We start from the raw sequence: 23,147 nt of genomic DNA on the forward strand, positions 1-23,147 counted from the left end.
AAAACATTTTCTATCCTTTCCAACCTTTGTTCTGAAAGAAGAAGGAAGCTTTTTTCCATTTCCTGTTGAAAAGAAATGCGTTCTTCAAGTTACAGACACCAGACAAGCTCCAGGAGTCCAGGAAATGATGTCATAGCTTGGTTAATGAATACACCTGAGTCACCTGGGCTGGGAAAGACACAGCCTTCTGTACTGTTGGAGAAAGCAGCCCGGAAGTTCGGGAAGTAAAGGAAAGTAGAGAAACTAGATTTGGAGAATTTAGTTGGTAAAAGATGGAAAAGGAGAGCAGTTCCCCTTGGGAAATGGGGTTGCTGAGAACTTTTGACTCCAGTGAATTCATTAGCTGGGAGAAGATCGGTTCCGGGGGATTTGGACAAGTTTACAAAGTACGACATATTCACTGGAAAACATGGCTAGCAATCAAATGTTCCCCAAGCCTCCATGTAGATGAGAAGTAAGTAACTTTTAAAATGACTTGTTTTGACGATAATTGTCTGTTCTATTGGTTGATTATTTATACTTAAAATATACAAAAATGAATGTTAGAAGCTTTGCCATCAGGAAGGCATTTTTAAAAAATTACTTGCAAATGTGAACTTATTTTAAAACTTACACTATTTAACTAGGTTGTTGCAAGTTTAGGATAGCTTTCTGAATTTTATGGGATGTGTTTTCTTAATTCATGCTAGATTAAAAGTAAAAATATTTCTGGATTCTTTCAATAGCAATAATAATTAAACTGCCTGATTTTCTGTTAAGTCTGGGTAGGAGTCAGCTTTTGCTAATTTGAAGATATGCTGAGTATCTGAAATGTGCTTCTTCATAGCATTTTATTTTAACTCAAAAGAAATACTGTAATTTAACATGTCTTTTGTATTTCCAAACATAAAAGTAGCTTCACTAATTTGGAGACATCTCAAATTTCATAATTCAAGACTTTTTCCATTACTTCTATGTAGATTTTTTTCACATTGATTTATGAAATTTTCAAGTTGTTAAAGTGCAAATTTACACCCCCACATATAATGCCCAGCCCATTTGAAGCACTTTAAAAGAAGAGGCAGCCAGATATGAAATGATTATCTTAAGCATGTTAGAACATGATCTCAAAAGGCAAGTTCTGGCTAGGATAAAAAAGTACAATGACTTAGTGTGTTCTGGAATGGGAGGTTTAAAACTTTTTTCTTAGCCTTTGTTTTTTGTGATTTGTAGGTTGGTTTTTGGACATCCTGAAAATTCAATTTACATAATAAGCCTTTGGGTTATTTCCACAATATTGTATCTATAATGGTTTTTTCTACTTTTTAATTTACTTTTTAAATACCAATTGGTATGAGAAGAAAATTACCCATGTGGGCAGGCTTGATTAAAGTTAAGTAGGCCCTTCCTCTGAAATTAGACATTTAATGTTTGCTGTCCATGCTTCATAACTGTCATGAGTGGTTGGGGAAAAAGTTTTGTGGTGGGAGAAGTAGCAGGGCAGATTGTTGTCAACTTAACAGTTGCTTTCGTTTATAGCTGTAACAATAATCAATTCTAGAGAGACCTTTTTCAGTAGCATGTAGCAATAAAAATACTTCAAAATGACTTAGTTTTTAAAAGTAAGAAGATCTAGCTAAGAAAATGGTGCTAATTTTATATTTTTGATGAGGGGGTTTGTGAAGAAATAGGGAACATTAAAGATCTTGGCATCTCAATTTCTCCATATTTAACAGAGAATTGAAGAGATTTTTAAGGGCTTTAAAGGATCATCAGTCAAGTCTAGTGGGTAAACAAGTTTTAAGAGTAGCTTTATCTGAAGCTCAGAGGTAGCTTAATTTAATGCATGAATTTGTATGCACATTGGGTAATATTAGAATTTCTACAGCTCAGAACCCTCTGAAATTTTCATTCTTACCTGGACAATTTCTCTGGCTGACCTTCTGTGGCTTTAGCCATAAATCTTGAAACCAGGATGTCTTAAAACTAAAAAAAAAACAAAAACAAAACAAACAAAAAAAAAACACGGTACTATGGCAACAAAACTTGTTAAGTAAGCAAACAAGAAATAAAAGTCTTTCATTCTTAGTTCTAGCAAAATAAGGGCACGGTTCCTACAAAACTTGAAATCCTATGTATTACCACTTCTTTTAACCTTATTTATTCAGCTCATATTTATTAGACACCTATATTCAAGGCACTGTGCTAAATGCAGTGGAGAATACAAGGAATAATCATATTGCTTAAGAAATGACATGTTTACCTCCTCAAAATTCAGAGAAGCTCCTCTAGGAATAGTTCTCTTGCTGCTCATTTCAATTATTATTTATTTCATGACAAAGGAAGTATTTAAGAGCAGCTTTTTAGTAAGCCCTTTCTAGATTTCTGAAGTTAGTTTTATTTATTAATAAGTTTTAGATGGAATCAATGTATTGATTTGTTTTGTTGGAATATATATTTGTTATTAGGGAATGTTTCTGAGGAGAGGGGTAGATAAGTGGATTGAGATAGCTAGTCAATAAATATTTATTAAGCACTTAGTATGCTAAGCATAGTGCTAAAAACTAGGGATATGCAGAAAGACATAATTTAATTCCTGCGTTAAAGGATCCCTACTTCAGGAAGACTATACATAAAAAGAAACTGGAGGTAGGTGGACGGGTGGGGAGGGGGGTGCCCTCCATAGGTTAGGTTGCCAAGAATGAAGTCTCCCATGTAGGATGTAGTTAAGTTGGGAAATGATCTGAGGAGAGAAGAGTTTCAGAGTTAATTTCATCTAGTAGAAAGATGAGTTTCTGGAGTTCTTGAACTCTTAAACAGTAGCAAGATAGGTGAAATGATAAAATGAATTCCCTGGGCACCCTTCTGAAATGGTGACAGATCTGGGAGGTTCTCTCCAATGTTCACCTTCCATCCTCTCCCGGCGAGGAAGGGAGAGACTACAGAGTTGGGGGTGCTGGAAGTGTGTCTCTGCTTTGTGGAAGCTTACATTCTACTGGAGTAAGAGGATATAACATATATCATATAAATATAATATAGATTAACCTCAGCCCTCAGTGCCTGAAATCCAGATAAGTTATATTTTCACCTTGCCCCCAAAACATTCTCCAATTTCTTCATGTGCTCTGGGGGTGGGGAATTGGGGGGAGGGGTCTAGACTCTGCCTGCACCTATGTTATTCTCTCAATTGAAAAGCGTGATCCCCTGCAACCCAGGAACATTAAACCACAAACAGTTAGATTAGCTTTTATTCAGAAATATTTACTTCAAAAGGTATAATCACAACTATAGGAATTTACTTCCCTAACATTTGGGAGGCCTGCACCTCTCAGTGAGGGAAGGTGAATGTGGAGAAAGGAATTGGCTCAGTTCCTTTAGAGCAGGGGTCAGCAACCTATGGCTCTTGAGCCATATCTGGCTCTTTCTGCAGGAGCCATAAAGTCAATTTTTTTTTCAGGCACTGTTACAGGAGCGCACTGTGAGCACTTTACGGCTCTCACGAAATTACTTTTTAAAAAATGTGGCGTTTATGGTTTATGGCTCTCACGGCCAAAAAGGTTGCCGACCCCTGCTTTAGAGCTTGGTCCTAGTTCTAAGTCCCAAACTCCCTCTCAGACCAGGCACCCTGGTTTCTCAGGGTTTCGATACCCATCCTACCTTGCAATCCTTGCTCCAAGGTCATAGTTATAGCTTGAACTCTTGTATCCAGTGAGGATTGCAACCTAAAATTGAGGATGAACAAAAAAAGACCAGAAACACCTCTACGCCCATTTCTTGAAGCCAGGGTAAAAGGAGCCAGAGAAGTCAATCAAAAAGTATCAACATATAATATAAAGCCTTTTCTTTAAAATGCACTTCAGAAAACATAAATGAATCAATTTTGTTACTACCTTGTTGAATTGAATGTATTTGTATATATGCTTGGAAAAACTTTAACAAGTTCACAGTTTCTAACAGCTTTTATATTGAAATGTTTATGTTTAAGTTCTCTAAGAAAATTTAATTTAAAAGAATGCCAATTTTAATTCTTTAATTAGTGGAAGGCAGATTTGTATAGCTTTTTTTTAGATGAGTAAATAGAACTTTTAGAGTGTTTAATCTAGTTTATTGCATTTCCTGGGGTGATCTACCAGGAAGAACTTCACCATTTAAGGCAAGTCACTAGGGATTCTACTGAGCATGCTCAAAAAAAAATGTTTCCTCCTTTTAGCTAAAAGTTATTCCTGCCCTTCCCAAACCAGGCAGGTAGTGACTCGCACTGAGTTGCTGTGCAGTTTTGGAGGTCAAAAGTCTTTCTAAACAGGAAACGCACCACTTGCAGTTTTATGAAGAGCAAATAGGGAAGGGACAGGATGGAGTTGGGGCCTTTGTTTTAAAGAAATAGAATCTAAGGTAAAGATAAAGGTTGGATTTTTTGTTTGTTTGTTTTAAGGATCAGATATTTGCAAATATTTTGATCACCTTAGCTTATATTTCTGTTCTTAGGGATACTGTTTCATTTTAACTAAAGTAGAGTTTGATTCAACCTGAACTTGGAAAATAGTTGTTTCACTATCTCCTAATTAGTGGATAGACTTCTACCTGCCCTGGAGTAAGAAAGAACAGAGTTCAAGTTTATCACTGACATATACTGGCTGTGCATGACCGTGGGCAAATCCCTTAAATTTTCTGTGCTCTATGCAACTCTTAACACTAAATTACAGAGGAAGTAGAGGTTTGCACTGGTGTGTGGTAGTTTCATTATCTAGGAATGAAAGCACAGGTTCAATACCAATCCCCAATGGGTTTTTTATAGGTTAATCTTTGTGATATTTTTAGGTAGTATGGGAAATTTACAACCACAAATATCTATTAGCATGTTGTATCCATCCACCTGTACCATAGAATGGCTTCTCTGGTAAGGGAATAAAATTTCCCTGAGCTGCTTGGTCATGATGTTCAAGACCTACAACTCTAGTTTGCAGGGGAAGGTGGGGTGGGAGGGAGAGAATGTTGGCTTTATACAAGTTTACTTTCACTTTCCCATGGCCACTATACCACCAGAGTACTTGTGATCCCATTGCCTTTCTACTAGAATAGCTGTAACCAAAATGGTAACTTTTGCCCGTGGCTGCTTTTCCCTAGGGTGGCATGCAGATGAACCTGGCCACCCATAGCTGTTAAACTGGCTCCTACTGTTCTTCTTCCCACTCTTTCCCAACTTTGACTCTGGCTTAGTCCCCACCTTCATCTCTGTGATAAGGCTTTGACCTGTTACCCCAGGGCATGTCATAATTAATGGAACTGGTAGACTTGTGGGTGGAGTCTCTAGTGCAGTGCCTCAGGGATGTGTGCTTGGCCCTATGCTACCTAATTTTTTTGTTTAAAAATTGGACTTGGATAAAGGCATAGATTGTGTATTCAATAAAATTGTGGAGATATAGCTGGTATATATATTCAGAAGACTGAATGAGGATCCACAAAGCAGGGAGGCCGTGGGGGATGGAGTGCTATGATAGATAATTCAGATATTTGAAGCATTTCTATGGGGAAGAGGAAATGACCTTGGAAGAATAGGTGAAATCTATGTGTTTCTTGGTTGAATTCTGAGCATCTGCACTAATAGGAAACTCCAACAGTTAAAAAAAAATCATTATGGCTTAAGTACATCTTTGCCAAAGGGTCTAGTATAATAAATCTGGCTAGTTAGGACAAGCCTAAGTAAACTATGAATTGTAACTATAGTGTAAGTCAAGTGGACAAACCCATTCCTTGGAAGTTTTTTAAATAGCTGTCATGGGAACATTTCTGAGGCTCTTTGGAAAGCTTGGGAAGAGTAATTGGATTGGGGGTGGAACAGAAAACTCTTAGCTGAAAGATGTCTCCACTGTACTCCCCCCCCCACCATGGGTGTGTGTGTGTGTGTGTGTTTTCTAAAGGTGGTTCCCAGGTTTTTTCTTCTAAATAGCTCTTTGTTATCTGACTACTTTTTTTATACACACCCTGTTTTTTCTCTTCCTGTTTTTCCATAATAATATAATGCCCCCAGGACTCTGTTCTATTCCCTTGCCTAAAACAAGCTAGGCAAGCCTTTCTAGAAACAAAATCTTACTTTTTCTTACTTTTCTAGATATTTCTTTGAGTACTAAAATAGAAATCAGAAAATCTTTTAGGATTTCTACTAATTTATGTGATCTTTCTGTTGCAAGAATTCAATTTCCCGTGGGCAGCTGGGTGGTTCAGTGGATTGAGAGCCAGGCCTAGAGACAGGAGGTCCTGGGTTCAAATCTGGCCTCAGACACTTCCCAGCTGTGTGACCTTGGGCAAGTCACTTGACCCCCATTGCCTAGCCCATACCACTCTTCTGCCTTAGAGCCAATACTCAGTATTGATTCCAAGATGGAAGGTAAGGGTTTAAAAAAAAAAATTCAATTTCCTCATCTGTAAAATGAGGGATTTGAACTGTATACTGTATGATTCCCCTCTTCTTGCCCTAGAATTCTGTGATTCCTTGTATTATACTGCTTCTTTTTTTGTGTCTGTGAGAGTATTGCTGATATCATATGTTCACATTGATTTACACAGGATTTACTAGAAATATATCATTAAAGTTATTCTATTGAAGAAGCTATTTCTTCATCTGGTTCAGTCAGTTTCACTTTATTAGTTCCTGTAAGCCTGTTTGGATCACCAAGTCTTACTTTAAGGATAGAATGTAAAATATAAGCTTTCTTACTTTGAATCAGAAATTATAGCTCTCTACTTGTGGAGTATCCACAGATAGGTTTGTTTTTCAGTCATTTTTCAGTTATGTCTGACTCATTTGTGACCCATTTTGGAGTTTTCTTTGGCAAAGATACTGGAGTGCCATTTCCTTCTCCAACTTCATTTTCTAGCTAAAGAAACTGAGGGAAACAGGATTAAGTGATTTGATCAGAGTCATGCACTTCTCTGTGTGCCATTTTTTTTGGCATGTGTGCCATAGGTTTGCCATCACTGGCTAAAAAAGAGGGGGAAACCGTTCAGTAAAACTAATCAACATATACTTTGTCCCCTATTTTTTTTTAAACCCTTGTACTTCGGCGTATTGTCTCATAGGTGGAAGATTGGTAAGGGTGGGCAATGGGGGTCAAGTGACTTGCCCAGGGTCACACAGCTGGGAAGTGGCTGAGGCCAGGTTTGAACCTAGGACCTCCTGTCTCTAAGCCTGACTCTCAGTCCACTGAGCTACCCAGCTGCCCCCTGTCCCCTATTTTTTGCAAAAAAGAAAAAAACAAACCCTAGGAATGTGCCTTCTTATATGTCTGTCTGTCTTTTTCTCTCTCTTTTTAAACCCTTACCTTCTGTCTTAGAATCAATTGGTTTTTTTGCCACTCTTCTGAGTGGTAAAGGCTAGGCAATGAGAGTTAAGTGACTTGCCCAGGATTACACAGCTAGGCATTTGAACCTAGGACCTCCTGTCTCTAAGCCTGGCCCTCAGTTCACTGAGCCTCCCAATTTCCCCCCTTCTTATGTCTCTTAAAGCCAAGACTGGTCATTATTATTTGATCAAATTCAGTTTTAGTTGTTCTTTTTTTCCTTTTCTCATTTACATTGTTGTAGTCACTCTATACTAGTGATAGTGAACCTTTTAGAGATGGATTGCTGGGCCTCACCCTCTACCTTGTGCCATGCCCCTCTCCACCACTGAGTGCTCAGGTACTCTTACTCCTCCTTACCCCACACAGGGGAGGGAGAAAGTACTCCCATTGAGTTGCTGGGCAGAGGGGCAGGTGAAGTAAGGAATGTCCTCAGCAAGTGTAGAGAGGGGGAGGGGAGCAGCCCAAGTGCACCACACTCCCCTCCAGTTCTGCTACCTGTGAGTTGCCCACCTTACTCCCTGTGTAATCCCATTGGGCTGTTGGGCAGAGGGGTTGGGGGTGTGAAAAAATGTCCTTAGGAACAGTGGAGAGGGAAGAGGAGCAGCTCCCACCAGAGTCCTTCTGCCTTTCTAATAATGAACTCTGGTGGGAGAGGGCAGCTGCATGCCCACAGAGAGTGCTTTGTGTGCCATCTTTGGCACCCATGCCATAGGTTTGCCATCAGTGCTCTATGCTATTTTCTTGTTTCTGTTTATTTCACTTACATCAATTTTATATAATTTGTGGATTTTTCACATTAATAATTTCTACAGCATAATAACGTTCAATTAAATTTCATATACTACAGGTTGTTTAACCATTCTGTATTTGATGGATGTATAGTCGTCTGTTGCTATATTGTGGTTCCCTTATCATGGCTTCACTATATTGCAAGTTATTTTTTTTTTTAATATATCTAATTCTGTATCATGGAGTTTTTGCTATATCATGGGATTTTGCAGATGAATACCGTACTATACACAATAGAAATGCTGTACACCACTACCTCTTGTGCAAGTCTACCAATGTGAGATTGTATACGGCACACTATTGGCTGATGGAATGAAAAATGACCAACCACAGCACTGTGTTCTGCATACTGGGCACTGATTGCCTCAATCTATTTGCTCTCCCACTACTTCACAGATTTTCACCTATCACAGGGGTGTCTGGAATGTAACTCCTGTGATAGGTGAGGGATCACTATATACTTTGTTTTTAGTTCTTTGCTGCTATAAAAAAGAATAGTATAAGGGGCAACTAATTGGCTCAATAGATTGAGAGGTAGGACCAGAGATGGAAAGTCCTGGATTCAAATGGAACCTCAGATACTTCTTAGTTGTGTGACCCAGGACAAGTCACTTAACTCCCATTGCCTATATTAAGATTAAAAATGATAAAGACTGATATAATAAGAGAAATTAGTAGTTTAATTAAAGCCATGGCCATGTTGGTAAAATATATATATGACCGCGCCTATCTTTTATATTTACCGCCGGAGCCCATCCTGTCCCTCTGGTACCCAGCTTCTCAGGAAGATCAAGAGGCATTTTTTTGGGCCCTCCTCTCATTTAAACTGTCCTATGCATGGGGATGTCTACATCCCCACGCCCAAAAAACCAGAAACCGGAAACCCATTTGAATCACGGGAAATGTAGTCTGATAGTTCCCCAGGTGTCCATAGGAAGTCTGCTAGACACTTGCCTGAATTTAAAACAAACACCTAGCCCTTACCATTCTTCTGCCTTGGAACACAGTACTGATTCTAAACCCAAAGGTAAGGGTTTCAGTCTTGTTTGGTTTTGTTTTTAAGTGACATTATAAACATTTTGACTTTTGTTTTTGTCCTTGGCCTTTTTGGGATAATAGAATTTGTGGATCAAAAGGTATGGATATTTTTGTCACTCTTTTTTCTTGCATAATTCCAAATTGTTCTTCAGAATGGTTGGACCACTTCACAACTCCACCAATAGTGGGGTCAAATTGATTTTTAAAGTAATTTTTTCAATGAATAAAAATTTTTCCCACCCCCACCATTGGGGGGAGGGGAGGATATAGAAATAAATCCTTTACAATAAATATGCTGTCAAGAAAAACAAATTACACCATTGGCCATATATTGGTCTCATTCTGCATCTTAAATCCATCATTTCTCTGTCTACAGCCATGATTTCCAAAGTGGGCCCTACCGCCCCTTGGTGGGGGCTGCAGTGATCCAGGGGGGCGGTGATGGCCACAGGTGCATTTATCTTTCCTATTAATTGCTATTAAAATTTGAAAAAAATTTAGTTTCCAGGGGGCTAAGTAATATTTTTTTCTGGAAAGGGGGCAGTAGGCCAAAAAAGTTTGGGAACCACTGGTCTAAAGGATGGGTAGTATACTTCATGTTATCATGTGTTCTCTAGAATCATAGTTGATCATTACTATGAATAGAGTAAGATGATCAAGAGTTTTTGTTTTTTTTATAGTACTGTTGTATAAATATTTGTTGTTACTCTGCATCAATTTATATGCCTTCCTAGGTTTTTCTGAAATTGTTCCTTTTCATTCATTACCAAACAATAAAAAAGAACATACTGATTTTATACTTAAAATGGAAAAAAAAAACTTTTACTTACAAATATGAATCACATGTCCAACTCCCAGCCTCACTTTAGCCTATGTGAAACCAATTCATGGGTTTTTAGGGATGATTGGCACACAAAATATAGCTTGAAACAATTATAAATAAACCCTGTATTCTATAGCCCTAATTAGGTCTGCCCTAAAAGGAAGTGTGCTTATAAGGAAATTTGACTCTAAAGTATTATCAGTTACTACAAATTTGCTAACCTACTTTATTTTTCATTTTGGCTATCAAACTAAAATTCCGAGAAATTGATAGCATTTTTTTATTTGCAACTTTTTAAAAAAGAACAATAACAGTGTCCTTTAGCAAAATCTATATAATTGCTTCTGCCAAAATGTGAAAGTTATGTCTAATTTAATGTAATTTTTTGCTATTTGAGAAATAATTTGCTTTTATAAAGTTGTCAAAGAAAAAGTCCAACTGGCAGTATCATTAAGTTCTATGAAACCTTTCATAACTCCTGATTCCTGTCTCCTAGAAGCAATATCCTTCCCTCCTCCAACCTTTTCTTGATGCTTTGTATATTTAGCATTCTCTTTTGTATTATAGTTATTTGAGTCCCTGTCTCATTTCCCAAAACAGACATCCAGGGAAAAGGACTGTACCTTAATCATTTAAGTATTTCCAGTGCTAACCTCTCTACCTCAAATGCACATAGTATATTTTAGAAAACATTTCTTAATGAATAAGAAGGGGATTTTTAAAAAATCTTGTTTTTAAATAAAGTCCTACTCTTTTTTAAAAGTGGAACTAAATTCTCTCAAGGTCCCATTGACTTCTAAAAAAATTGTGGTTATTTTCTGCCACTCAGAACCTGTGTAGTCATAGGTGCTTTTAAAATTATTTTTCAGGTTTCATTTATTTTCCAAATATCATTTTATCATTTTCCTAAAACAGTTCTAGAGTGGCTGAATAGTTTTTAAATAAATGCTTAATGAATCAAGTTAAATATTCCTTGGACTACCATACTCATTTATTGATGGTAAAACTAAGTAATATCAGATGGAATATTTTGAGGGCGTGGCTATATTGGATATGTTTTGGCCCAAAATAAATTAGTGATCCATAACATGTAAATTTATTGTGCATTTACCAGCAATCCTGAATACATTGAATATAATAATATAAAAGAGATAGTGTGTGCTAAAGTGTGCCAGACTTCCTTAGAAAGAATATTTTAGATCTGTAAAGGCAGGATTCATATTTTTAGCACCAGTCTCACCAGTTCAAAAGAGATTAAGATTTTTTTGTAAAACTTTAAAAGTGCTATTTTTCTCAAAATAAAATTATGTTGAGAAAAAATGTTATTTTTCTCAAATTTATCAGAAAATGGTATCTCTAATTACCTAAGCCTGAACTTTTCAACTGAAGCTTAACAATTGTTTGAATGAATTAAGGGAACATGGAAGAATGATCAAATTATGGTTGGAAGGGATATAGTCACTTTCAAGTCTTCTTGTAGATAAGGAAACTAATGAACTCAATGAAGTCTAGTCCCATTAATGATGGATATTTATAATATGTAAAATGCAACTGGGATGTTCTTTTTTTTGGTAAGATTGTTTATAATACTCAGAATATAATATTCAGAAGTTTTTAGAATATGGCAATAATGAAGAAAAAATTGTCTTCAGGTCATTCAGCTAATAAAAGGGACTTAGAATAGGGACTCAATCTGGGGCCGTTGAACATTTTATAAGTGTGTGTCTATGTATATATACACAAGCACACAGATAACTATTTCAGTAAAATTACTTTCATTTGTAACTATATTTTATTTTGTGTATCTATTCTCATGAATTGGCTATATCTGGACCATTAAATGTTTTTATTCATTTGTTGTTTCAAAATGCATTTGTTTAACTATTGGTTAAATACAGACTGATGAATGTTGAATTTTTCTTGAAAAAGATATTGGCCATTTCCTTCTCCAGCTCATTTTATAGATGAGGAAACTGAGGCAAACAGTTAAGTGACTTGCTAAGGGACACACAACTAGTAAGTGTCTTAAAGGCATATTTGAACTCAGGAAGATGTCATCCTGATTCTAGGCCTAACATTCTATTCATTGCTATGTTTTACTTTATTGAAAGTGAAGAAAATCTGTGTTCAGGTTTTCTTGAAATAAGTCAGTAGAACACAAAAACACAACTAGTCGAGATGGATGTTAGTATAACTCATAACAAGAATTAGACTAGAAAGGGCAGAGAATGTCTTAACTTTGACTTTTGTATTCTTAGTACCTAGCATAGTATATGTTACATAGATCCGTAACATTTTTAAAAATTTTAAATGTCTTTTAACCGGTCTTCTTTTAAGTAAATTTTGATATGACCTCTCAGCATATTATTTACTATCAAAATTCATGAGTGCAAAAAATAAATTGAATTCCAACAGATACCATATTCTCTTTGTTTTAATTAGTTAATTTTGTTTGAAATAGAGCTTAAAAATGGAAAGTTTTGCTTTTCCTAATGCCAGCTAATAAAGCTTTAACTAAATTTATAGTTTTCTAGAGTTTACTTGAAATATACAGTCTTGGCTACTTTTCTTGTGATTTACATGGTATTCTGCTTAGAGTGTTTGGGGAAATTTTATAGATCCTGCTTGTGTGAAACTTGTGTGACTGTGAAGCTAGCAGACTGAGTCTTGGATAATTCATGTGGCTTCAGAGACTGGGGTTGATTCTTTTAGTTCTTGGCACTCCCTCTCCAAGGACCTATGCAAATAGCCACTTCAAAGGTGCTAGAGCAGGTAGCAGGAGCTACTGATGGTGTAAAAGGATGAAGAAATAATAATAGTAATAATAATGATTCACACTTATAAGTACCTAAAAGTTTTCAAGAAATTCAAGTGGCAAATTTCATACAAAGGGAGGAAAAATCCATCAGGATCATAGTAGAGTCCACTAGTGTTTGGTATCTGAGGATTACTGCTTTTCTGAAACTGAAAACATCTGGAAATTAGCAATTCCATAAAAGTATTAAGAAATAAAGAAATCAATGACCTTGGGATCCAGTTACTAGGATTAGGCCTTAAGGGCATTATTGAGAGGAGAGAAAGCTATGCATGCATGAAAATATTCATGGAGGCTTTGTTTGTAATAACAAAATAACTGGAAATAACACAAATGCAATGATTAGGAGAAATGGCTGAATAGATTGTGATATTTGAATGCAATGGATTGTATGATCAGAAATGGCAAATATTGGAAACCTAAAGAAAATAAGGAAAATATATGAAGACATGAAAGAGAAGAAAAGAGAATAAGAATATTATAATATATTATAATAAGAATTCACATTAAAAAAATAATGGCCACAAAATTAAGAGAAAAAACATCAAAGTAAAACAAATCTAAAGGGAACTCAACAAAAGAGGATATTTATATTAGCACAGAGGTGTAATTTAAATATTATTAAACAAATTGTAAACAATGTGGAATTTGTGGTTTGGCACATAATTTTTGTTTGTTTGTTTTTTTTGTTTGTTTTTAAATCCTTAACTTCTTTGTATTGGCTCCTAGGTGGAAGAGTGGTAAGGGTGGGCAATGGGGGTCAAGTGACTTGGCCAGGGTCACACAGCTGGGAAGTGTCTGAGGCCGGATTTGAACCTAGGACCTCCCGTCTCTAGGCCTGACTCAAGCCACTGAGCTACCCAGCTGCCCCTGGCACATAATTTTTTATGCATTTGCTTTTTAGATTTTTTTGTTGGTGGGGTGGTTATTAAGTATATAATAAAAAAAAGAAGTCATACTGAACATATTTTAGCTATATGTATTTGTATTAATGATTCATTTCTGTTTACATTTTATTTCAAAATTCAGTGGGATTGTTCTTTTTTGCCAGAATTGTAACTTAGGAAAAGGATTTGCAACTGAAGTACTGAATACTCTTTAATTCTTTAGATTTTGTGGCTCTGAGATACTTGTAAAGTGGTCACTCAGTGAAAGAGAATCTTGTCTTACGTTTTTTAGAAAGACAGCAAAATTCAAGATAAATTATTTATGCTCCCCTGGTCATTTCCATTCCCTAGTCCTTTTACTTGAAAAAGAAAAATCTTGGTGTTCAAGCTTTAGTCTGAGAAAATCAAACAAATGAGAAACTGTTTCCCGTTTGGGGTGGTACAGTTAAGAGTTCTAAAACCTACTACCAAATTGGAGTAGGTATTAACAAGTTTTTGTGTTGCTGCTTGTTATTAATAAATAGCAACAACTGATGGAGCCCTAGACCTTGAAGTTGACAGGCTTAATCTAAATACCTTATCTGAATTACCATAGGGAGTCTAGTTGTAATTTAAGTTATGGCTTATGTGCCTTTCCATATAGTAAATACTTCATAAATGTTGGCAGAATAATAGAATAACTGTTATAGGACATTTAAAGCAGCTTTTTATTTTGCTGGATAAAGACTGTTTTATATGTTGAACAGATTAATTGAGTAATCCATGTACCAAGAAAACTTATGAGAAAGAATTCATTCAGCATTTGGTTCCGGAACAAAACTGAAACTTAGTCAGATTTTTATAGGTGGATTCTTATAATGAAAAGGGCACTTATTCTGGAATCAGAAGAACCTAAATTTCAGTCTTAATTCTAAGAAAGTCAGTTAGATAACCTGATATATTAGTTAACTGAATCTTAGTGTCTTCATTTTTATAAAATAAGGCTAATGACTAACCTACCTCTCAGGATTTATTCTAACAATCAAATAGTATCAAAGAGACTTGTGCTGTCAAATAACTTGATCCACAAACACAATTCAAAATGGAAGGCTACTTGTACACATGTATAATATACTATTCATTTAAGAATTAAATTAAATTTCAGCAGATATCAGTAATCATGGCTCCTACAATGATTAGTTATTGCTTTTGTTTGAAATTGATTCTAGTCTTTTCTCTTAATTAAATAGAAGTCATTGTCATGATATGACTTCTATTTAATTAATAGAAAAGAATTGACATTAAAGTAATCACTAGGGGGGGAGGGGAAGGAAAAGAAATCTTTCTGTAACCTTGAGATTAAAGGCCTTGGAAGGCCTACTATTTTAATTATGTGAAATCAAAGCAATAGATATTTGTGTTTGTGTCACTAATTCACCATTAATCATAGCCCAATTGCCACCTGTAAACTGAAACAGGATCATTACATATTGGGAAATAGTGCTAGACTGCAAATACATTTGAGGCTGGGTATGTGTTCAGAGGTGAATATTAAATAACATTGTTGACACCTTCCTTGGGAAACTCTCACTTTGTTTTTCTCCCTTTCTCCTGATCCTGTTCCAGCTCTCTGACCCTTCTCATTCTTTACTGGATAATCATCAATGTTCTAATCACCTGCTTCTATTCTCTCTTTTTAAATAGATTTTATTGTTTTTCCATTTTTAAAAATTTGAACTTAACACTGAATAAAATTAACATTTTCATATAGTGGAAAAAAGAAAGGATTGTATATGAAACTATGAATGTCAGTTGTTATATAGAGTTTGATTTTCTCTTTAAATATATAATAAATTCAACATACTACTTTCAAAGCTGAACTGCTTATCCTTATTCTTTTGGTCTTCCTTCTCATATTTTGGGTGGGGCGGCAAAATTTTTTTTCCAATTTTTTTATTCCAAAATCTTCTCTCCCTGCTCTCTTCCCATTGCTGTGTCAAGCAAATCAAATTCCTGCATAGGTCATGTCAAAAAAATGTATGATTGATTCAGCCTGATGGATTCAGTCCATCACCTTTAGCAAGAGGTCAAGAGTCAGTTAAATGCTTACTATGTGCCAAGCACTGGGCCTAAGCATATTTAAAAAAAAAACAAGTCTTGCCCTCAAGGAACAAACATTCTAGTAACACACAAAAGAAAGTTGAAAAGATGAAAAGCAAAATGAAATGGGTGGGGGAAGGGATCATCAAGTAAATTAAAGAAGTTTGAAATGAATGTAGCCAGGTAGGAAATGGAAGAGATGTCTAAGATGTTTTCCCTGTCTCCTCTCCTTAAATGTAGGAGTTTATAGCTCCACTCTTCAAACAGGGAGGCAGAAAATTTGATGATGTATGAGTAATAAAGCTGATTGTACCTTACAAGATTTCCCAATGTTGAGTTTGCTGAAGTCATGGTAGAGAAGTCAAAGAAGTGGGAAATGAAGAGATGATGAAGCATGCTTCATCATCTGTCCTCGGAGTCATAGCTGCTCACAATTAAATGATTAATTAAAATCAGAATTCTTGTCTTTTAGTTGTCTTTACAATGATTTTTTTAAATTGCCTAGATTATTCTTCTGACTTCACTATGCATCAATTGGTATAAATCATCCCAAATACCCTTTTCAATATTTTTTATTGTGATATATTCCATTACATTCACATAACATTTATTCAGCACCTCCCAAGAATGGTGGAAAATATTTTCCCAAAGACCCTCTAAAAGTTATCATTTTCTTTATGGATTGTCTATGCCAATGTTGTTTTTTTTTTTTTAACCCTTACCTTCCATCTTGGAATCAATACTGTTTATTGGTTCCAAGGCAGAAGAGTGGTAAGGTTTAGGCAATGGGGGCCAAGTGACTTGCCCAGGGTCACACAGCTAGAAAGTGTCTGAGGCCAGATTTGAACCTAAGACCTCCCATCTCTGGGCCTGACTCTCAATCCACTGAGCCACCCAGCTGCCCCCTGTCTATGCCAATCTGATGAATGTGAGGTAGAATTTCAGAGTTGGTTTAATTTGCATTTCTAATTATTGGAGATTTGGATAATTTTTTATATATCTGTGGATAGTTTGGTTTCTTAATTTCCTTTGACTATTTTTCTATCAGGAAATTATTGTAGTTATAAATTTGAATGAGTTCATTATATCTGTCATTGTATCTCACCTTTATCAGATAAACTTGGTATGAAGAATTTTTTTCACTTGTTTCTCTTCTAATTTTAACTATATTAATTTTGTTTCTACAAAAATTTTTAAAGTTTTTGTGTTCAGAATTGGCCATTGATAATTTTGTCTTTGACTCTAGCCCCTAAACTCTCTTTGTCTTAGTTTCTTTTCTTTTTTTTTCTTTTTAAAACCCTTGCCTTCTGCCTATACATAGTATATACATAGTATTGGTTCCAAGGCAGTAGAACAGTAAGGGCTAGGCAATGGGGGTTAAGTAACTTGCCCAGGGTCACACAGCTGGTGAGTGTCTGAGATCAGATTTGAACCCAGGTCCAGATCTCTAGGTCTGGCTCTCGATCCACTGAGCCACCAAAGGTGCCCCTGTCTTAGTTTCTTCATTTGTAAATTAGGGATGATAATAATAACACCTACCTCCCAGGTTTGTAAAATGCTTTTAAAAACCTTAAGTTGCTATATAAATGTAGTTATTTTCCCCTGTTTCAGACCTGAACTCTTACCCTATTCATAGATCTGAGTTAATTTCTTTCTTATTTGTTTAACTTGTTTATCATGTGACCATTTATATATAGGTCATGTGTCTATTTAGATCTTCTCTTAGCATATGATGTAAGATATTGGTATATTTCTAGTAGGCAATTTAACAGTTTTCCCAGACCTCTTTGTTGAATAGTGAGTTTTTGACACAATAATTTGAAGACTTCAGATTAATTAAACAATATTGTACTCTTATTAATTTGCTTCTGTAAGTAATTTGTTCCATTAATCAATCTTTTTTTTTTTAACCCCTTACCTTCCACCTTGGAGTCAATACTGTGTATTGGTTCCAAGGCAGAAGAGTGGTAAGGGCTAGGCAATGGGGGTCAAGTGACTTGCCCAGGGTCACACAGCTGAGGCCAGATTCGGTAACCTAGGATCTCCCATCTCTAGGTCTGGCTCTCAATCCACTGAGCTACCCAGCTGCCCCCCATTAATCAATCATTTTTGTAAATGATATGGTGTTTTAAAGATTATTTCTTTCTAATGTAGTTTTTGAGTCCTGGTGCTGCTAGACCCCTTTCCTTTCCCATTTATTTTCATTATTTTCCTTGAGAAACTTGACTTTTTGATTCTCCAATTCATGTTCACACAATTGCCAAAAATAATCTTTGTAATTCATAGTTCTGACCAGGTCACTCCCTTACTCTTAATCTTCTAAGATTCCTGTTGTTTATAAAATTAAATATATTTAAAGCACTTCACAGTCTGACTCTTCTTTTCAGGCTCAGATACAGATATGGCCTTTCTTGCTATGATCATTGTCTCTTTCTACATGCCCCTTAATCTTTCTATAATGCCCCTTAATTTTTTCTGCTCCTCTCTACCCTAGCAAATTTCCTAACTATCATTTCCACCCTCTTAATCTCTCTTGTCTTCAAAGCTTTTTCTAGAGTCTTCTTGATACCTACAAACATATGGATATCTTATATATTAAAAAACCCTCACTTGAGCTCCTACTAACTATTGTCCTATATCTTTCCTTTCCTTTAAGGCTGTTTAGCCTTTCCTTGAGAAAACTCACTATCTCCAGGATTCTTCTAAACCCTCAGCAATCTGACTTCATAAATTATTCAAATGAAACAACTATTTCCAAAGCTTCTAGACATCTCTGGTAACTTAATTCTCTCTTCTTTAAATTTTCATTACACTGATCTTACCTGGCTTTCTTTCTATATTTCCTATCATTCCTTAAGATTTTTCTTTGATGATTCATAGGAGTCCACAAAGAGTCTGTTTTGGACCTCTTCTTTTCACTCTATACCAGTGGTTCCCAAACTTTTTTGGCCTACTGCCCCCTTTCCAGAAAAAATATTACTTAGCCCCCTGGAAATTAATTTTTTAAAATTTTAATAGCAATTAATAGGAAAGATAAATGCACCTGTGGCCATCAACACCCTCCTGGATCGTACCGGCAGATGAATTTGGACATGGCTAGTCTGGGTGCTACCCTTAAATGGAATTTATAAGGGTTATGAGGGAAAGACTGGCTAATGAATTTGAGGGCTAGAGCAAGACTTTAGGATGAAGAGCTGGAGCATAGTAAAAGAAGTTCACAGAGGGGCAGGTAAGTGGCTCAGTGACTATTCTAGGCTGGAAAACAATCCTGGGTTAAAATATGGCCCTCATTTTTGCCTCTTAGAATCCCTAGATTTAAAACAAAAAAAAAACTTAACTCAGGGGGTACAGGGAGCCTCTTTTCCCTTTATCCTTTTTATTAACATTCTTACCTATCTAAAATTATCTTATATTTATTTGTGTGTACTCCACATATCTCCAATTCCATGTAACATCCATGAAGGGCACGGATTTGTGTTATTGTTTGCATATTTTCAGGACCTACTGCAGTGTTTTTATATTTCATAGTAATCACTTAATAAATGCTTTCTTTGAGTTTAATTGAATCAAAGCTGCAAATATCTTTTTCAGAGAGCGTATGGAACTTTTAGAAGAAGCCAAGAAGATGGAAATGGCCAAGTTTCGCTACATTTTGCCTGTTTATGGCATTTGCAGAGAACCTGTTGGATTGGTTATGGAATACATGGAAACTGGATCACTTGAAAAATTACTGGCCTCAGAGCCTTTACCATGGGAACTCCGTTTTCGGATCATCCATGAGACAGCAGTAGGCATGAACTTCCTGCACTGCATGTCTCCACCACTACTCCATTTGGATCTCAAGCCTGCAAACATATTGCTGGATGCACATTACCATGTCAAGGTTTGGTCTCATACTACTTTTAATTTGATAACTGCATTGTCAGTTTGGATAGAACTATTCTACTTTAAGAATAGTTTAATGGCTTCTATAGGGTCTTCTGAGGAGTATATCCTTAAACTCTATATAAAAAGAAAAGTATACATTTTTGGGAAAAGACAATCTTTCTTTTCTAGGTGACTCAGTGGATAGAGGGTCAGGGTCTCAAATCAGGAAGACCTGAGTTCAAATTTGGGCTCAGATACTTACTAGGTCTGTGACAAGTCAGTTAATCCCTATGTGCCTCAGTTTCCTCATCTGTAAAATGGGGATAATAATAATCCCTTTGTCCTAGGGTTGTTGTGAAGATAAAATGATGGAGAGTAGGGAATCCACAATTTAGAAACCTCTAATTGTTGTGAAGATTTTCTTGCTAGCCAAAATTGATCTCCTTGCAAATTTTTTACATTGTTCCTGGCTCTGCAGGGGCTAAACAAAATAATGCTCCATATTTTTCATGAGTTTTTCAAATATTTGAGCACAACTGTCCTGTCTCCCCTGAGTTATCTTCTCCAAGCTAAATATTCCTAATTCCTTCAGTCTGTCCCCATATGCCATGAACTCAAGGTCCTTCACTGTTTTGGTTTCTTTCTTATGGATACTGCCCCGTTTGTCAGTATTCTTTTTAAACCTTAGCACTCAGAACTGAACAAGTATTCCAGGTAACTTTTGAGAAGGGCAGAATAGAATGAGATTATAAATTCCCTATTCCTGGAAGTTGTACTTGTCTCAATCTAGTCCAAGATTGCATCAGTGTTTTTTGGCTGCTACTTCCTCCTGTTGATTCATTGAATTTGCAACCTACTATTTATGGCTGGTGCTTAGTACAGTTCCTGCTACAGAGTAAGCTTTTAATAAAGCATTATTGACTGACTATGTACCAATCCTCAGATTTGTAGGGACTCCATTTCATTGTGGTCCCTGGGTTGGCTCTTCCCTTCTTGCTGCAAGGGACCCAGAAATGGCATTCCTTCCTGCTCCCTCTGCCTATCTCCTGGCCTACCCTTTCTGTAGAGATAGGGGAGAATCACCATTCTCATATTCCTGCCCTGGTCACATTCCCTAAGATGCATAATACTCTAAAAGGATTCTATGGCAGAACTCTACCTTTTAAACTCATTCTGAGATGATTAACAAACTTCTATCTACTCATAATTTATCTATTATAGTGACCTGAACCCACAGCTACCATTTTTTTAAAACCCTTACCTTCCATGTGTATTGGCTCCAAGGCAGAAGAGTGATAAGAGCTAGGCAATGGGGGTCAAGTGACTTGCCCAGGGTCACACAGCTGGGAAGTGTCCAAAGCTAGATTTGAACCTAGGGCCTCCCCTTTGTAGGCCTGGCTCTCAATCCACTGAGCTACTCAACTGCCCCCCACAGCTGCCATTTTAAAAAACCATCTTTAATCATTTTCTATTCCTACTATCCCCCTCAACTCAATTTTCTCAGTGTTTCATTTTAAAACTACCTATCACTTAACTTACCATTTAACTTATTTATCTATGTGTTTGAGAAATGAGACCTTTACTAGAGAGATTTGTTGTAAAAATCTTTTTTTCCAGTGGAAAGCTGGGTGACTCAGTGGATTGAGAGCCAGGTCTAGAGATAGGAAATCCTGGGTTCAAATCTGGCCTCAGACACTTCCCAGCTGTGTGACCCTGGGCAAGTCACTTAACCCCTATTGCTTAGTCCTTACCACTCTTCAGCCTTGGAACCAATACACAATACTGATTCTAAGATGGAAGATAAGGGTTTAAAAAACAAACTTTTTTCACCATTATTATTACTGTGGATTACCCTTCATCCTATTTTTAATCCTCCATTTTTAATTCTCCTATCTCTACTTTAATTCTGTCCATCTTCAGATTTTTTTTTTTTATTTCTGCCTACTGCCTCCTTCAATTTATAATTTTCTGAAGCAGCCTTTTTTTTTTTTTTAACTTCCTCCTTTTGAAATCTGGGGATAGCTGTTAACCCTCCTATATTTTTTGTGCTAATACACACATTACTGGACTATCTCTAGAGTACCCTCTTATCAGATGTATGTTCAAATTTAAGCAATAGATAATCCTTCATCCTGACATTCAAATCTTTCCTGCTTAGACAGAAAAGTCAAATTGAGTGATTACAGATCTCTTCCAAGTGGATTTACAATATTTTAGATCTTGATACAAAATCAGAACAATGTTATACAAAAATAGGAGCATCTGGAGGACCTTATGATCCATAGGGAATCCTTCTTAAAGTGGTAGAGTCCTAGCTGAAACTCCTCTATCACAGTAATAAATATTTTTGGCATGCATATATCTCTTTGTTTTTGTCTTCATCTAATGCTGATTATCAGAAGGCCATTGAACAGGGTTTTTTTCTACAAAAACTAGAATGATCTTTTTAAGTACCTTGTAAAAGAATTTATAACATGGTATTTTTTTCATTCTATGGAATTGAATGCTTTTTCATAATTACTAATATTGTATCTTTCAGTCAGTTATGAGATTGTTGAATAATATTGGTGAAAACCCAGGTGTTCCCCATTAATATCTTTTTAAAAGATGCCATCATTTCTTGTATTGATGACCCCCATAAAGATTTTTTACATGGGCAAGAAAGCACAGTTAAAAGGCATTAATATTTTCTCCATCATCTTTTTGGTTGGAATCAATAAGGTATCAGGTTTCTTCCCCACAGTTTTGATATCTCTACTCCTTTAATGCCCTCACAAAGTATATATATATATCATTTCTAGCATGGATATCTTATACTTGATCCAATCTGACTGTTTTCTCCATCTTTGTTCACTTTAAGGTCATTTCTTTTTTTTTTTTTTAATTTTTTTTAATTAAATTAAAAAAAATATTTTCCCATCTTTCTATGATTCATTTTTTTCCCCTCTCTTTCCTACCCCCTCCCAGAGCCAATAAGCGATTCTACTGGGTTGTACAACTGTGATCACTTGATACTTATTTCCACATTATTCATTTTTATAAGGTCATTTCTACTTATTACGTAAGCACATTTAAAGATTGTGATGTTAGCGTGGAGTTTTGGTGGTTCACTATCCTTGCTGAAGAAAACAAATTGTTGTAGTAATTTTTGTAAATCTTTTCCATTTTTCCTCTTGCATTATTTCTCATTTATGTCCTTGAATTCCTTTGAGATTCTTCCTAGTTGGAAATATCTTGACAAACTTTTTTTTTTTTTTAAACCCTTAACTTCTGTGTATTGGCTCCTAGGTGGAAGAGTGGTATGGGTGGGCAATGGGGGTCAAGTGACTTGCCCAGGGTCACACAGCTGGGAAGTGTCTGAGGCCGGATTTGAACCTAGGACCTCCCATCTCCAGGCCTGACTCTCAATCCACTGAGCTACCCAGCTGCCCCTGACAAGCTTTCTTTTGACTGATTTTATCTTTTTCTCTACTTTAAAAAATTTCCTCATAAAATTAATGATCATCCGTCATCCTTCTTCAAAATGTTTT

At 36.1% G+C, this 23,147-nt stretch overlaps 1 protein-coding gene across 1 annotated transcript in view; it reads left to right on the forward strand.

Moving 5' to 3' along the window:
* Positions 1 to 217: 217 nt before the first annotated feature.
* The window catches only part of RIPK4 (receptor interacting serine/threonine kinase 4), a 56,013-nt gene continuing 33,083 nt past the window's right edge, over positions 218 to 23,147 (forward strand). Inside the window, exons 1-2 of the mRNA XM_044670315.1 lie at positions 218 to 454; positions 19,342 to 19,633. Coding sequence (XP_044526250.1) covers positions 273 to 454; positions 19,342 to 19,633 — 474 coding nt within the window. The 5' untranslated portion in view covers positions 218 to 272. The remainder of the gene's footprint in view (positions 455 to 19,341; positions 19,634 to 23,147) is intronic.

The sequence above is a fragment of the Gracilinanus agilis genome, chromosome 3, assembly GCF_016433145.1.
Source record: "Gracilinanus agilis isolate LMUSP501 chromosome 3, AgileGrace, whole genome shotgun sequence".
Classification (NCBI taxonomy): domain Eukaryota; kingdom Metazoa; phylum Chordata; class Mammalia; order Didelphimorphia; family Didelphidae; genus Gracilinanus; species Gracilinanus agilis.